We start from the raw sequence: 17,397 nt of genomic DNA, 5'->3' as shown, positions 1-17,397 counted from the left end.
TCATCCTTGCCCAGCCCTCCCTTCAACCCCTCCAGTCCTCCCTATTTACAAAGATTTTGTTCCTATCTTTCCATGTTCTCATATTAATCCCATTCCCTTCTATCCTTTCCCCTAGCCCTCCCACTTCCCCTTTGCCCCTTTTCTTCCTATTTCACATGACCTATTATACATTTTAGTCCTTATTTACACTTTCAGTTTCTCACACCAGAGAAACTATTCAGTATTTATACAGGTGTCCTATTTATTTCACTTAAGAGTATCGCCTCAATGTGCATCCACTTAGCTATAAATGTCTCTAATTTCTCATTTTTTATGGCTGAGTAGTACTCCATTTTATTAAAAAACCACATTTTCTTTATTCAGTCTCCAGTTGATGGGCATTTGGGCTGTTTCCAAGTTTTAGCTATCACAAACTGTGCTGCTATGAACATGGGTGCACATATATCACTGTGGTATGATTCTTTTAATTCTTTGGGAAAGATCCCCAGCAGTGGAATAGCGGGGTCAAATGGGACTTCCAGTCCTAGTTCTTTGAGGTATCTCCACACTGATTTCCACAGTGCTTGCACAAGTCTACACTCCCACCAGCAGTGGAGCAGGGTTCCTCTTTCCCCACAGCCCCGCCAGGATTTGTTATTGGTTGATTTCATGATAGCAGCCATTCTTTCTGGAGTGAAGTGGAATCTCAGTGTTGTTTTCATTTGCATCTCTCGAATGACCAGTGATGTTGAACATTTGTTCATGTATTTATTTGCTATTTCTACTTCTTTGTCTGAGAAATGTCTGTTCATTTCAGATGCCCATTTTCGGACTGGGTCTTTAAATTTGGGAGGTCTGATCTTTCTAAGTTCTTTATAGATTCTAGATAGTAGACTTTTGTCTGAGGAAGAGCAGGTGAAGATTTTTTCGCACATTGTGGGTTGTCTCTTCACACTGCTGGTGGTTTCTCTTACTGTGCAGAAGCCTTTTAATAAGAAGAGATCCCACTTGTTGATTGTGCTAGTTCATGGGCAACTGAGGTTTTGTTCATAAAATCTTTTCCTACACCAATGTCTTCAAGGGTTCTACCTACCCTCTGTTCCAACTGGCTCAGTGTTTCTATTTTAATATTTAGATCTTTAATCCATTTTGATTTTAGTTTAGTGCATGGTGAGAGATATAGGTCTAGTTTTAATCTTTGGCAAGTTGAAGCCCAATTTTTCCAGCACCATTTATTAAAGAGGCTATCTTTCCTCCAGTGAGGGTGTTTGGCTCCTTTATCAAAGATGAGATGGCTGAGTGTGTCTGGCGTTGTTTCTGCATCTTCTAATCTGGTCCACTGGTCCTCAGGTCTCTTTGCCAGTACGTGCTATTTTTATCACAGTAGTTTTGTAGTATAGTTGCAGGTTGGGGATTGTGATACCCCCTGCCATGTCTCTGTTACCTAGAATTGCTTTTGCTATTCTGGGTCTCTTGTTGTTCCAAATGAATTTTTGGATTGTTTTCTCAAGGTCCATGAAGTATGCTGCTGGGATCTCAATTGGAATTGCATTAAATCTATATAGCAGTTTTGGAAGTATGGCCATTTTCACTATATTAATCCTTCCTACCCAGGAGCAGGGGATGTCTGTCCATTTTCTGATATCATCTTCAATCTCTCTTTTCAGAGTGCCATAGTTTTCAGAGAAGAGGTCTTTGATTTCTTTCGTTAGGTTGATTCCTAGATATTTCAGTTTTTTGGATGCTATGGTGAAAGGAATTATTTGCCCTATTTCTCTCTCAGTGAGTCTGTCATTGGTGTAGAGGAAAGCTATTGATTTTTGTGTGTTGACCTTGTAACCAGCTACTTGACTGAATTTGGTTATTAAGTCTAGAAGACTTTTGGTGGAGTTCTTGGGGTCTTCTATATAGAGTATCATGTCATCTGCAAATAATGACAATTTGACTTCTTCATTACCTATCTTTATTCCTTTTATTTCTTTCTCTTGTCTAATTGCCATGGCTAATGTTTCCAGAACTCTATTGAATAAGAGTGGTGATAGTGGACATCCTTGTCTTGTTCCTGATTTGAGTGTGAAGGATTTCAGTTTTTGACCATTTAGTATGATATTGGCTGTTGGTTTTTCATAGATGGCTTTTATCAGGTTGAGGTAGAGACCATCTATTCCAATTTTTTGTAGGGTTTTTATCATAAATGCTTGTTGGATTTTGTCAAATGCTTTTTCTGTGTCTATGGAGATAATCATATGGTTTTTGTCCTTGGCTTTATTGATATAGTGTATTACATTGATTTGCATATATTGAACCATCCCTGCACCCCTGGGATGAATCCCACTTGATCAGGGTGTATGATCTTCTTGATGATCTTCTGCATTCTGTTTGCCATTATCTTGTTAAGGATTTTTGCATCTATGTTCATTAGTGAGATTGGCCTATTGTTCTCCTTTTCGGTTGGGTCTTTCTCTGCTTTGGGGATCAAGGTGATGCTTGCTTCCAGGAATGAATTTGGGAGTATTGCTTCCCTTTCAATTTCATTGAAGAGTTTAAACAGTAGTGGCAGCAGTTCCTCTCTAAATGTCTTGTAGAATTCAGCAGTGAAGCCATCAGGGCCCAGGCTTTTCTTAGTTGATAAGTTTTTAATTACCTTTTCAATTTCATTGGTTGATATTGGGTTGTTCAGAATTTTTAGGTCTTCTTCGTTCAACTTTGGTAATTCATATGTATCTAGGAATCTGTCCATTTCTTCTGTGTTGTCCATCTTATTGGCATATAGGTTCTGGAAGTAGGTATTGATGATCCTCTGGATTTCTGCTGGGTCTGTTGTAATTTCACCCTTTTCATTTGTAATTGTTTGAATTTGGGCCTTTTCTTTCCTTTTTCTGAAAAAGTTGGCTAAGGGTTTGTCAATTTTGTTGATTCTTTCGAAGAACCAACTCTTGGTTTCATTGATTTTTTTGTATCATTCTCTTAGTCTCCATTGCATTGATTTCTCCTCTGATCTTTATAATTTCCTCCCTTGTATGAGCTCTAGGGTTGTCCTGTTCTTCTTTTTCTAGAAGCTTGAGGTTCAGCATCAGGTTGTTTATTTGGGCCCTTTCTGTTTTCCTAATACGTGTATTCACTGCTATGAATTTCCCTCGTAAGACTGCTTTCATTGTGTCCCATAGATTCCGATATGTTGTATTATCATTGTCATTTAATTGAAGGAACTGTCTGATTAAAAATTTGATATTTTCTCACTGAACTCTATTAAGTTTGTTTTTTTTTTTTTCGGTACCAAGGATTGAACTCAGGACCTTGCACTTGCGAGGCAGGTGCAGCGCCACTGAACTAAATCCCCAGCTTGAGCTCTGTTAGTTATATTTCTTAAAATTTAATGCAAAATTTATATCCTTTTAATCTAAGAAATGAGAAGGTTTAGTTTTCCTTCAGATTTTTGGATCACACAAAGAGAAAAGAGTCTTTCCTGTCACCTACTTTGTTTTTTCTGTTACAATTATTAATTGTGGCCCACTTACCTATTGAAAGTCCTAGAGAAATCCATATTGCTTTGGGAATGGTATCAGTAGGAAATGTCTTTGGACAAAAAATGTTCGAGACTAATGTACAAAAGTCGATTCCTGAGATTACAGGCATGCACCACCATGCCTGGCTTGTTTACCTCTTTTGAAAGGAAACAGAATCCTCGTAAAAGTCAGTAGCTTTACTCTTCTCAAGAAATTGTATAATTTAATTGCATAATTTATTATTGATTGGCTTAAACAGACTGGTCTTACCCCCTTGATGGAAGCTGCTTCTGGAGGATATGCAGAGGTTGGAAGAGTTCTCCTTGATAAAGGAGCAGATGTCAATGCTCCTCCTGTGCCTTCCTCCAGAGATACTGCTTTGACAATAGCAGCAGACAAAGGTCATTACAAATTTTGTGAGCTCCTGATTAATAGGTAAGCTATTTTCACATATATACATATAAATATACATAGAGAAATTCTTGTGGTCCCTTTCATATTTCAGAGTCTTCAAAGTAAATTGTTCCAGATTTTTGAAATTTTAAAGTATAGATTATTTGCATTATTTTTTTAACAAGATAACAAGATGATAAAGAAAACAAGAGAATGTCAGCCTTTTCTTATAGGAAACAAACTATTTAACATTCTCTGTTTATAGGGGAGCCCATATTGATGTTCGCAACAAGAAAGGAAATACACCACTTTGGCTGGCATCCAATGGCGGTCATTTTGATGTAGTACAATTGCTTGTGCAAGCAGGTGCTGATGTGGATGCAGCAGATAACCGGAAAATCACACCCCTTATGTCAGCATTTCGCAAGGTAATTTGATATGGGAGGGGGCGTTAGTACTTTTAAAATAATTCTAAGTTGAAACCATGTGAAAAAGATAAGTTGATCTTGGAAAATTGGGAACATTTCTATACAACACTCACTGCTATCATTTCATTGTTTGTGGCAAAACCCAAGAGCTATGTGGTAGTTTGCTATAGACAACTTTGTTGTTGAATCACTTGGTGTCTTGACTATTCTTATATTTTTGTACATAAAACGAGATTTAAGAAAAGCTAGTATATGTGGATGGTTATTTTCTCTACCAGAGGAGGGGAAAAAAGTTAACTTTCATAAAAACATATACTTTCTATTAATGCTCATTTGTCTGCTATATTTTAAAAAGCAAAAGCCTTCCCTGGCCTATCAGTCTCATTTAATTTGTATATATGATAACTAACTTTATAAGGGCTTTAAGATAAATAAATGAATCTGATGCTGGCAAAAGGGGCGTTGGAGGGAAGGAGAAAAATAAAAAGAATTGAGATACGTGATGTACCTGTACCATAATATAATCATTATGTACTGCAAATATGTACTAATGTTAAAAATTAAATTAAAATTAAAATTTTAAAAGCCTTCCCATAGCAATTAATGATAAGTTGTGAACTCTTTAACATGCCCTACAAAGCCCTGCACATTTGGTTCATGTTAACCTCCCCAGACTAATCATTCATTTTACCATGCCCCTTGCTCACTACATTGGATAGTCACTGGAATGGACTAAATTTTTAACTGCCTCAAGGGATTTTTACACAGGGATTCTTTTTCCCTAGGCTGTTTTCTCTTGTTCTTTACCTGTTTCATCTCTACTCATCTTTAGCTCCCATTTTAAGTGTTATTTTTCAGACTGTTTCTCAATACTCAACTCGAGAGAGGGTCTCTTTTGTAGTTGAGTTTTTATTTTCCTTGTCCCAATATGTAATTATTATTGAAACATTTATTTATCCCTATTTTGCAAATAGGAAGTTCATGAGGACCAAGTTGAGACTCTTTCACCACTGTTTCTACTGAGTTGTTTGACACAATGCCTGACAAACTAGGTAGTACCAAACAGCTATTGAAGGATAGCACAGCAATGATAGATAGATGACAGATGATAAATGATAGATAGATAGATAGATATTTTTTTTTTTTCAGTGCGGGGTTTTACCCAGGGCCTCGTGTATGCTAGACAAATAGTTTAGCACTGAGCTATACTCCTATCCTCTATTTATATGTTGCTTTTGTTTTTGTTTTGCTTTTGTTTGCATTACTGGGGATTGAATTCAGAGTTTCCATGCTAAAGCTACATCTCCAGTCCTTTCTTTACTTTTTATTTTCAGACAAAATCTCACCAAGTCACTAAGTTGTCCAAGCTGGGCTCAAACTTATGATCCTCTTGCCTCAGCCTCACAGGATTATAGGTGTGCACCACCACACATGGCTGCAAGTTACATGTTTTCGAAAAAAATCTTAAAATATTGTCGAGCTGTGTGTGGTGGTATATGCCTGTAATCCCAGCACTCAGGAGGCTGAGGCAGGGGGATTACCCGTGAGTTCAAGGCCATCCTGGGCTACATAGTGAGTTCAAGGCCAGCCTGAACTGCATAGTGAGACCCTGTCTCAGAAAACCAAAAAAAAAAATAATTTTTTTTTAAAGAGTTAGATTTAATTCTTTATAAAAACTTTTGTCTTTTAATTGAAGTATAATTTACATATAGTGAAATGTATGAATCTTAAGTACATGGTTTAGTGAACTTTAATAATAAAACAAAATTTCATAACAGAATAATAAGAGAATAACAGTAGTTAATGCACCATATATCATTATCTTCAAATATTTTGAGGATGTTTTAGAATCTCAATAGGAAGGGAAACTATGCAAGCTTGGCTATATTAAAATAGATGTGCTAAAATATAAATAAAATAAAACAGATGTGCTTAGAATTTAATACAAATCATTTAGTCCCTAATAATGGCATTTGGATAGTGTGGATCTTGAATTAAGTCATAGGTCTCAGAAAAATATGATGGTCTATCTTGTTTATTTAGTAAGGTGGAGCTAAAATCTCTGAAATCTAAAAAATACTTTTTGTTATACTGACACTTATTTCATGTTCCTGGGTTATATTTTACTTATTTAGACAAGTAAAGGGGATCAAACCCAAGATCCTTGCATTGAGCTACAGCCTCAGTTCTTTTTATTTTTATTGTTTTAAATTTTGAGACAAGGTCATGCTAAGTTGCTCCAGTTTTTATTTTATTGGCAGATTTATTCTAGGAGATACTGTTTTCAATGAAAGTTTTTCTACTTTCTATAGAAAGTGAGTATGTTAAATTCAAGAGAAATGTTTTTTGGTCTACCATATATTCTGAGCATGTTTATCTTTTTCTGTTTATAAACTGAACACTGTTCTTATTTCAGTAATTTTGATATTAAATCTAATAAACTGTCTTAGAATTTTTTGTCATAAGTTATTAAGAATATGGACAAAATTTAAAGGATTTTGTTTTTTGTTGTGCTTCTTACAGGGTCATGTAAAGGTTGTTCAGTATTTGGTGAAGGAAGTCAATCAGTTTCCTTCTGATATAGAATGTATGAGATATATAGCAACAATTACAGATAAGGTAAGTTTATTATGCTGTTAAAGCACATTTTTGCTATTTGTAGAATGATGGGAAGTGATCATATTTTGAATATAGTGAATGTTTACATTTTATTACACTAAAAGACATTGCCATTAATCACCCTCAAACCTCCTTATTTTGAACAAACTTATCCCATCCTTTTTTTTTTTGGATCAGGAATCGAACTCAGGACCTTGCACTTGCCAGGCAGGCGCAGCCCTGCTGAGCTAAATCCCTGGCCCTATCCCATCCTTCTTACCACTTACTGAAACAGTTCTGGAAGTCTTTCTCAAGTGGCTTTACAAAGTGTAATAAAAAATAAAAGACGAATGCTGCTGCCAAGTGCCATCCAATGGAAAGGCAGACTCATCAAAACATTACAATAGGTCTTCTTCCACTTTATTCACTGGCTTCAACAACTGTGTGACTTCTGTCTCTTCCCCAAATTGGCCTGGAAGATAAATGTTTTGAATCAGTTCAGGACATTGAGACAACTACCACAGCTCAACAAAAGACACTCATGAAAGAGGACTCCTAAACTGCTTCAGAAAGGGGCAAGAATGATGAGTGTTTGAAGTGAGGGAGAATATTGAGAGAGATTAATGGCAATGTTTTGGTTTTTTTTTGGTACCAGGGATCGAACTCGGGTCCTTGTGCTTGCGCAGCAGGTGGCAAAACCACTGAGCTAAATCCCCCACCCTGGCAATGTATTTTTTACTGTAATAAATCTTTACAATTTTGACATTCACCATAATTTTCAATTAGACTTCATATGCCAGAGGTTCAATTAAGAACTTGTTCTTTTTGTCCTCGAATAAGTCAAAGGCATACATCTATGCTTTAGTTTTTCCATTTGCAAAGTAGGTTGATATATACTTTTTTTTTTGGTGCTGGGGATCGAACTCAGGACCTTGCGCTTGCGAGGCAGGCAATGGAACCACTGAGCTAAATCCCCGGCCCTTGATATCTACTTTTGATAGAGTATGTTGATATTTCTTTCCTTTTGTGGACCATATGGTAGAGACTAAGGATGAGTTGATTACTAAACCACCAACCTGATCAGAATGTTTTCTAAAAACACATAAATTTCTTAGGAAAAGTGCCTATTTTGATGAAAGATTGATACAGGACTAGACTCAGAGGACAGGTTAATTTGGCTTAGTGAATTTTCAGTTGTTGGAGCTTGTACCTCTTGGACTTGTGATCTGCTCATTAGCTCCACTTTTACTTGGCCTTAATATGTTACATGTTGCTATATTTATGTAATTCCATTTCCTACTGTAGGAGTTATTGAAAAAGTGTCACCAATGTGTTGAGACAATTGTGAAGGCTAAAGACCAACAGGCTGCAGAAGCAAATAAGAATGCAAGTATTCTTTTAAAGGAACTTGATTTGGAAAAGGTGAGTGGGAAAAATAGTTTTCCTTATTATAAATTGTTGAAAATCAGCCAGAATAAATTTGTCTGTCTGACCAAATCTTAAAATATAATTCAAAGGAAATGGTTGTCTGAACTACCATCTATTAGAAAATATTTTGAGATTATATAAATGAGGGACTAGATTTTGAGCAAGATCCCAATTACCAAATGACATTACTGCCTAGGTGATTTTATTATTAGTCTGAAAAGAAATTAGTAAAGCACTGGAAATCTTCCTTCCTTCCTTCCTTCCTTTCTTTCTTTCCTTCCTTTTCTTTCCTTTCTTTCTTTCTTTTCTTTCTTTCTTTTTCTTTCTTTCCTTTCTTTCTGTAAAATGTAGGCCAGTGATGGTGAACCTTTTAGAGCTTTCAATATAACCAGCCCACTGTAGCACATGTTCTATAGGTCCACCACACTGATCTACGATATAAGCTGTTTATTAGGTTCCCTATTAAAAAGCAAGTGACTAGTATCCTAGGATTTATGGCATAATGGAAAAAGTTTTTAAAAGATTCCCTTTCTGAAACTCAGTCTACTTACCTGGAAAGTGATGACATTGATATTTAACCTAGAAATTATATTAAAAGAAAAAAACACCCGGATTATATTTTGTGTAGAGTTATTCTAAAACTGCAAGGGATATCTTTTTTTTTTTTTTTTTTTTGGTACCGGGGATCGAACTCAGGACCTTGCGCTTTCGAGGCAGGCGCTGGAACCACTGAGCTAAATCCCTGGCCCTGCAAGGGATATCTTAACATGGAGGGGTTTTGATGATTAAAAGAAAAACACAGGGGCCGGGGATTTAGCTCAGTGGTTTTGCCGCCTGCGATGCAAGCACAAAGACATGAGTTCGATCCCCGGTACCAAAAAAAAAAAAAGAAGAAAAGAAAAACACAGTCATTTTAAAAGGGACTAAAATTTTCTTACCAGTTCTTTAAAAACAACGTAGTAAAATAAAGACAGAAGAAAATTGATTCTAAGTCAGTGAGATTTTAAAAGAAAAATATAACTCAGAATAAGAAATGGTCATATTATCCCAGTGCTTGGAAAAATGGGGTGGGAGAATTGCTTGAGCCCAATCTGGGCAACATAGCAAGACCCTGTCGCATAAAAGCAAACAAAAGAAACGAATGAAAAAATACTATTAAGGCCGGGGATTTAGCTCAGTGGTTCCACTACCTGCCTCGCAGGTGCAAGGTCCCAAGTTCTATCCCTGGTACCAAAAAAGAAAAAATACTATCATATAAATGGACAATTCCCAGAAAATGAAATAAAAATATCCAATAAAGAGTGCTCAACTTCATTAATTAAAGAACTGTACAACAAAACAATGGCTTAGATTTTCGTATGAACATATTTTCATTTCTCTTGGTTATATACCTGGGAAGGAATTGCTGTGTCATATGTGATTAACCACTTGAGGGACTGCCAGATTGTTTTCTAAAGTGGCTGTGCACCATTTTATAGTCCTATCCATGGGTATAAAGAGGTTCCAGTTTCTCCACAGCTTCACCATACTTTGGAGGAGGGAGGCTGAGAATTAACTATATCCCCATCCCTTTTTTAAATTTTAAGACATGGTCTTGCTAATTTACCCAAGTGCGACTTGAACTTGGCAATCCTCCTGTACCAGCCTTTCAAGTCCTGGGATTTCAATTGTGCACCATCACACCCAGCTTATTACCTTTTTCTTTTTCTTTTTTGGAGACAGGGTTTTACTATGTAGTTCAGGCTGGCCTTGAACTCTCAGCAATCCTCCTGCCTCCCACCTCCTGAGTGCTGGAGTTATAGGGTTGTACCCACCACGCCCAGCTCTGTTACTAGCTTTTTTGTTACAGCCATCCTAATGGGTATGAATGGTTATCTAATTGTAATTTTGATTTTCCTTACCCTGATAGCTAATTATATTCAATATCTTTTTTATTAGTACATGTTTACACTACATAATATTTACACTCCATAATATATGGATTTGGTACATGTACATAACACATCTTAATTCCTTTGCTCATTCCCTTTCCCTTCAGTCCCTCCATTTCATTTTTTTTTTTTTTTTGGTACTGGGGATTGAACTCTGGTCCTTGTGCTTGTGCAGCAGGCGGCGAAACCACTGAGTTAAATCCCCAGCCCTCCCTCCATTTCTTGATACCCTACCCAATTGAGAAAGATCTGTCTTCCTGTTTCCTATTATCTATCTTTTATTTTACATATGTTTATTGGCCATTTGTATATTTTCTTTGGAGAAATGTCTATTCAGATATTTTTCTTTAAAAACTTTTATTAAAGAATAACTGAAAAATAAAAATTATATATTTATGACTTGATACTTTAATTGTCTAATTTTTAGTTAGGCAGTCTTTTCATTATTGAGATGTATGTTATCTTCATAGATTCTAGATACATGTGTCTTACCAGATGTCTGATTTACAAACTTTTTTCCCATTTTATGAGTTTTACTTTCTTGATGGTTCCTTTGAGGTATAATAGTGGTTGTTTTTTTGTTTTGTTTTGTTTTGTTTGGTACCGGGGATCGAACTTGGATCCTTGTGCTTGTGCAACAGGCGGTGAAAACACTGAGCTAAATCCCTGACCCAATAGTTTTTATTTTTGATGATGTCCAGTTTAATTGGGTTTTATTGTTGTTGCTTTGTGTTTTGAAACTGATTTCTATAGGAAGCCCTGTGTATGATGAACAAAAGTGTCATTTCATTCCTCATTGTAGAATACTGCATTGTTGATAACATGATATACTTTATTTTATCTGCAGTCAAGAGAAGAAAGCAGAAAGCAGGCTCTTGCAGCTAAAAGAGAGAAAAGAAAAGAAAAGAGGAAAAAGAAAAAAGAGGAGCAAAAAAGGAAACAAGAAGAAGATGAGGAAAACAAACCCAAGGAGAATTCAGAACTACCAGAGGATGAAGATGAAGAAGAGAATGATGAAGATGGTAAAAAATGACTCATCTGAATTAGTGATAAAATTTTTTTCATTACCCTCATAATGAGTGCTTTTTGCTCTAGTTAACTCTAGTTAAGTATAGGATTATTTTAATCTTAAGTCACTTTATGAAATTGATAACTTAAGTCACTTTATGAAAAAAGTGACTTAAGTCACTTTATGAAACATCATGTATATATTAAAAACAATACAATATAGGGGTTTGCCAGCCTTTCTTCTCTACCTCTACCTCTGCTTAGAAAGTAGGAAAAGGTAGAGTTCCTCAATACACTCATAAGTTCAGGCTATGAGTATAAACTCGTGTAGTTCAAGGTTCAGGCTTGAACTATAGAGGGTAGACAGGAGATACAGGGTTCATTACTCTCAGAGTTGTTTATGGTGCCATCTGCCAGTGCTTGTAGTAAGCACTTTCCTTGCTTTCCTTGAATTCCAGTTCTGAAATACTATTTGAAAATTTTCCTAAATTTAGACTAAATTGTGGTTTTTCTTAGTTCCATAAGACTAGCATTTTAGAGCTTAACAATATTAATGGAATATAGATGGTATACCAACTTAAATATTAGATTATAATAGCATATATTAGTTCTAGTAATAGTCAAGATTATTTATTAGTGAACACTGGTAAAGGGAAACTATGACCTAAAGGACTGAATTATTATAAATTATTAATTTTATCACAATTTATTTTAAGATCTATTTCTCTAAATGTGACTTTTATCTATTTTTATAATTCCAGTGGAGCAAGAAATTCCTATAGAACCTCCTAGTGCAACTACCACCACCACAATTGGAATCTCTGCAACATCTGCAACATTCACAAATGTGTTTGGGAAAAAAAGGGCCAATGTAGTGACAACACCCAGCACCAATCGAAAAAATAAGAAAAATAAAACAAAAGAAACCCCTCCTACAGCTCATTTAATTTTACCAGAACAACATATATCTTTAGCACAACAAAAAGCAGATAAAAATAAAATAAATGGAGAACCTAGAGGTGGTGGTGCAGGTGGCAATAGTGATTCAGATAATTTGGACAGCACAGACTGCAACAGTGAGAGCAGTAGTGGTGGTAAAAGCCAAGAATTAAATTTTACTATGGATGTGAATTCTACTGGTGATAGGAGGTACCCTTCACTACTCCTCAGTTCCCAAGAAGAGAAGACAATTGCCGCCACTCCCAAAACTCAAACACGGTAAATTTTTCTGATTTGTTTTCTCCACGTTCACGTCTTCCTTTTCATTGTTGGCACACAAATTTGAAGTACAAAACTCCCCACAATGAGAGCTGAGTGTGGTGGTGCACCCATGTAATCCAGCACTCAGGAGACTGAGGCAGGAGGATTGCAGTGAGTTCAAGGCCAGCCTGAATTACATATTGAAAACTTGCCTCAAAAATGCAAAACAAACAAAGAAAAAGAATTTAAGTCTACTATGTTACCTCGTCTTCAGTATGCAAAGTAAAATTCATCCATGTTCTCTCTTTTTTTTTTTTTGGTTCTGGGGATCGAACTCGGGTCCTTGCGCAGCAGGCGGCAGAACCATTGAGCTAAATCCCTGGCCCCCATGTTCTCTTAATCACGTGCTAGTTGAGAAGTAAGATCATGGGGCCGGGGATTTAGCTCAGTGGTTCTGCCACCTGCCTTGCAAGCACAAGGTCCTGAGTTCGATCCCCCGTACCAAAAAAAAAAAAAAAAAAGAAGTAAGATTATTATTAGAAAATTTTATAAGATTTGTAGTCTAATGTTGAAATTATTAGTATGCCTTAATTTTATTTAACTGTCATTTTTATTATGATCTAACTTTTGGCTTCTGAATCCATTTTAATACTAAAATGGATGATGGGCTCTTTGCCCTATTTCTATTTTTCTGACTTATTTGATGTGCCAATTTTAGTTCAAATATTTTATCATAATTTTATCTATCATAAAGTTTGTTAGACTTAATATTTCTCTCTTCTCAGACTTGATGCTGAAGCAAATCCAAATGCCTTGTCAACAAGCTACAAGCCAGTGTCACTGCCATTAAGCTCTCCAAACATAAAGCTCAATCTTACTAGTCCTAAAAGAGGTCAAAAAAGAGAAGAAGGATGGAAAGAAGTTGTACGAAGGCAAGTAGATAGAGGCCTGTCTTTTTACTCTAATAAATTACAAAAGTTCCCTTTCTCTTGCAAGATGGTTACCGCGTAATTTGAATGTGGTCATTATTGTAAACTACAGCTCTAGAAACTATATATTAATCTAGAATTTGCTAAAGCAAAATTAGAAGAAATATATAGATTTTTGTGTTTTCTTTATTTGACATAACAAGTGTTGGGTCTTTTGGATAACCTATGAACTTTTTATGGTGATCAAATATAGAACTATTTTTTATTGCTATGTATGAGCTGTTGATAGTTTAAAATGAATAAGGTAGCTTATATTATTCATTAGGATTGTGGTATGCATTATTTTAACTTAGAATTGGCAAATATTACAGTTTAGTTGACTTGTGATATTTTGAGCAGATTGAATGCTTAAATTATGAGTAAGTTTAATATTTTTTATAAATAGCAATGAAATTTTCAACTTTCCTAAATTAAATTCAATATGAGAAACCAATTTCTGAAGCAAAAAGTTTTAAAACTTTCCTCTTTAAAGTTTGAGAAATATTGTTCTGTAAATGTCCATCAACCTCTACCTACTGAGACATCTTCTTTAACGAAGACGTTTGCTACTCAAAGATACTTGATTTCAAGGCTGGTGTGGTGGTGCACACCTGTAGTCCCTGCGCTGTGGGGAAGCTGAGGCAGGAAGATTGCAATTTTGAACCCAGTTTGGTCAGTTTAGCAACTTAGTGAGACTTCGTCTCAAAATGAAAAATAAAAAGGGATGGGAAGTAGCTCAGTGCCAACATCCTGAGTTCAATCTCCAGTATTTAAAAAAAAAAAAAGATTTTATTTCATAAGCTCATATGTAGTATTCATTTTATAGGTCAAAGAAATTGTCTGTTCCAGCCTCAGTGGTATCTAGAATAATGGGAAGAGGAGGATGCAATATCACTGCAATACAAGATGTTACTGGTGCCCACATCGATGTGGATAAACAAAAAGATAAGAACGGCGAGAGAATGATCACAATAAGGTAACTGTGAAAAAACTTAGTTGGAAATTTATTATAAGTATACTTTTTTTTTTTTGGTTATAAGTGTAGTTTTGTTAGGTATAGTATAAGGATTTTATTGGATTGGTAAGATTATCTGTTTATGTTTTCGGTCTTATTTTCCCCAGGGGTGGTACAGAATCAACAAGATATGCAGTTCAACTTATCAATGCACTTATTCAAGATCCTGCTAAGGAACTAGAAGACTTGATTCCCAAAAATCATATCAGAACACCTGCCAGCACCAAACCCATTCATGCAAACTTCTCCTCTGGAGTAGGTACCACAGCAGCTTCCAGCAAAAATGCATTTCCCTTGGGTGCTCCAACTCTTGTAACCTCACAGGCCACAACATTATCTACGTTCCAGCCTGCTAATAAACTTAATAAGAACGTACCAACAAATGTACGTTCTTCTTTCCCAGTTTCTCTTCCCTTAGCTTATCCCCACCCTCATTTTGCCCTGCTGGCTGCTCAAACTATGCAACAGATTCGGCATCCTCGCTTACCTATGGCCCAGTTTGGAGGAACCTTCTCACCTTCTCCTAACACTTGGGGACCATTTCCAGTGAGACCTGTGAATCCTGGCAATACAAATAGCTCTCCAAAGCATAATAATACAACCCGTCTACCTAACCAGAATGGGACTGTCTTACCCTCAGAATCTCCTGGATTAGCTACTGCCAGTTGTCCTATCACTGTCTCTTCTGTAGTTGCTGCCAGTCAGCAACTGTGTGTGACTAACACCCGGACTCCTTCATCAGTCAGAAAGCAGTTGTTTGCCTGTGTGCCTAAGACGAGCCCTCCAGCAACAGTGATTTCTTCTGTGACAAGCACTTGTAGTCCCCTGCCTTCTGTCTCCTCTGCACCTATTACTAGTGGGCAAGTTCCCACCACATTTCTACCCGTAACTGCTCCTCAAGCACAGCTTTCTTCACAAAAGATGGAGTCTTTCTCTGCCATGCCACCTCCCAAAGAGAAAGTACCTACACAGGACCAACCTATAACAAACCTATGTACCCCATCTCCAACTGCAAATGGTTGCAGTATCTCTGCCAGCAACACTCCAGGAGCACCAGAAACTCACCCATCCAGTAGTTCGACTCCTCCTTCTAGTAATACACAGGAGGAGGCACAGCCATCCAGTGTATCTGATTTAAGTCCTATGTCAATGCCTTTTGCCTCTAACTCAGAACCTGTTCCATTGACTTTGGCATCACCCAGATTTGTCGCTGCTGATAATCAGGACACCAGTAATTTACCTCAGTTAGCTGTACCAGCACCTCGAGTTTCTCATCGAATGCAGCCCAGAGGTTCTTTTTACTCAGTGGTACCAAATGCAGCTATACACCAGGATCCCCAGTCTATTTTTGTTACAAATCCAGTTCCTCTAACAACACCTCAAGGCCCACCAGCTGCAGTGCAGCTTTCTTCAGCCATGAACATTATGAATGGTTCTCAGATGCACATAAACCCAGCAAATAAATCTTTGCAGCCTTTTGGCCCTGCCACACTTTTCAATCACTTCAGTAGCCTTTTTGATAGCAGTCAAGTGCCACCTAACCAAGGGTGGGGAGATGGTCCACTGTCCTCACGAGTTGCTGCAGATGCCTCTTTCACAGTTCAGTCAGCATTCCTGGGTAACTCTGTACTTGGACACTTGGAAAATGTGCACCCTGACAGCTCCAAGGCACCTGGCTTCAGACCACCTTCCCAGCGAGTTTCTACTAGTCCAGTTGGTAAGTTTTCATTATTACTGTGGCTCAATTTGGAGGTCTCACACCCTAACCTTATCATCCTATATAATAAAGCATTTATTTTGTACCTAATATTGGCTGACCTTCAAGAAATTAGTGTCATAAATAGTAAGGACCCTTTAATCAGTGCTGATTAAATGGGCAAAAAAGTAACGTTAGGTAATCATTCACAAACAATAAGCTGCTTTATATTCTATGATTTCTCTCCCTCATAGTAAGGAGGTAATACCTTGTATCCATCGATTTTCTTGGAATTGGTGTCAGATTATATTAATATAAAGGACTCATGATATTTAAAGGATTCCAGATTTATGAACTTTTAAAAAATTACACTGATTGGATTTCTCAGGTTTAAAAAATTGGAATCACAAAGTATTTAGGCATCAGTACATAATTTATATTACTTAATGGTACTCTATATTGTTGGTATTAGATGCAGCTATTTGAAGAGCTCCAGTCATTTATGGCCTCTTATTTAGAAAGAACAACTTAGATTCAGCTATTGATTTCTTGAAATAAGAAATTAGCTGCTGAGGCAATATAAGAAAGATACAGATGGATTTGAAGCCATTATTGGCTTGGAGATATTTGGAAAACCAAAACCTATCTTCCATATTTGAGCCAAATTTTAGTCCAACGTGCACTGTTCTGAAAAAAATTAGAAAGGTAGCTAACTCAGAGTATGGCTAAAAGTGGGAGTAAGAAGCACTATTGCCTCTTAGCATTTCTCTTAGAGTCAGAAAACTGCCCCATAGCCCTTGCTACCTTTGTGCTAGTTATGAACTGATCTATATTGTTTAAAACTGTTTGCAAGTTATGGATATTAGATGCCCTTAACTTTCATTTTAAATGTTTCCATTTACTTATTTTTTCAGGAAAACAATAGCTGTCATATCATCTTTCAAATAGAAATATAAGCCTGCTCAAGACCATCTATGACCCAAAATACTAAAATTTTTTCTTCTTTTCTACAAATAGGCATCTATTGTAGTTATACATTTTGGGAAAGTAGTAGAGATTTTCAGAAGCTCCAGGGTGAAAGAAGAGTTCATTGTCAGTGCTCAGGCTGTGATAGAAAGTATTCATCTTTGACCTTCCTTCAAGGTCCAGGATTAATAAGCTTGGCCTCATATCTTAACTGCTTGTATGGTTTCTTTTGTATACAGTCTCTTTCATGGATATAGTTTACTCTCCTAGTTTTCAGGTAA

General features: G+C 36.5%; 1 protein-coding gene across 3 annotated transcripts in view; it reads left to right on the top strand.

Moving 5' to 3' along the window:
* The window catches only part of Ankhd1 (ankyrin repeat and KH domain containing 1), a 135,312-nt gene that overhangs the window by 110,355 nt on the left and 7,560 nt on the right, over positions 1-17,397 (top strand). For all 3 annotated transcript variants that reach the window (XM_004841880.4, XM_087180781.1, XM_004841878.4), the window contains exons 21-29: positions 3,745-3,920; positions 4,144-4,306; positions 6,830-6,925; positions 8,210-8,326; positions 11,111-11,285; positions 12,033-12,489; positions 13,257-13,403; positions 14,266-14,415; positions 14,562-16,171. In XM_004841880.4, coding sequence (XP_004841937.2) covers positions 3,745-3,920; positions 4,144-4,306; positions 6,830-6,925; positions 8,210-8,326; positions 11,111-11,285; positions 12,033-12,489; positions 13,257-13,403; positions 14,266-14,415; positions 14,562-16,171 — 3,091 coding nt within the window. The remainder of the gene's footprint in view (positions 1-3,744; positions 3,921-4,143; positions 4,307-6,829; positions 6,926-8,209; positions 8,327-11,110; positions 11,286-12,032; positions 12,490-13,256; positions 13,404-14,265; positions 14,416-14,561; positions 16,172-17,397) is intronic.

Source organism: Heterocephalus glaber, unplaced genomic scaffold (assembly GCF_053883595.1).
Source record: "Heterocephalus glaber isolate CG9 unplaced genomic scaffold, H.glaber_assembly_v1.0 deba00001465, whole genome shotgun sequence".
In the NCBI taxonomy this organism is placed as follows: domain Eukaryota; kingdom Metazoa; phylum Chordata; class Mammalia; order Rodentia; family Bathyergidae; genus Heterocephalus; species Heterocephalus glaber.
The sequence above is the reverse complement of the archived record's forward strand: the minus strand, read 5'-3'. Positions and strand labels throughout refer to the sequence as shown.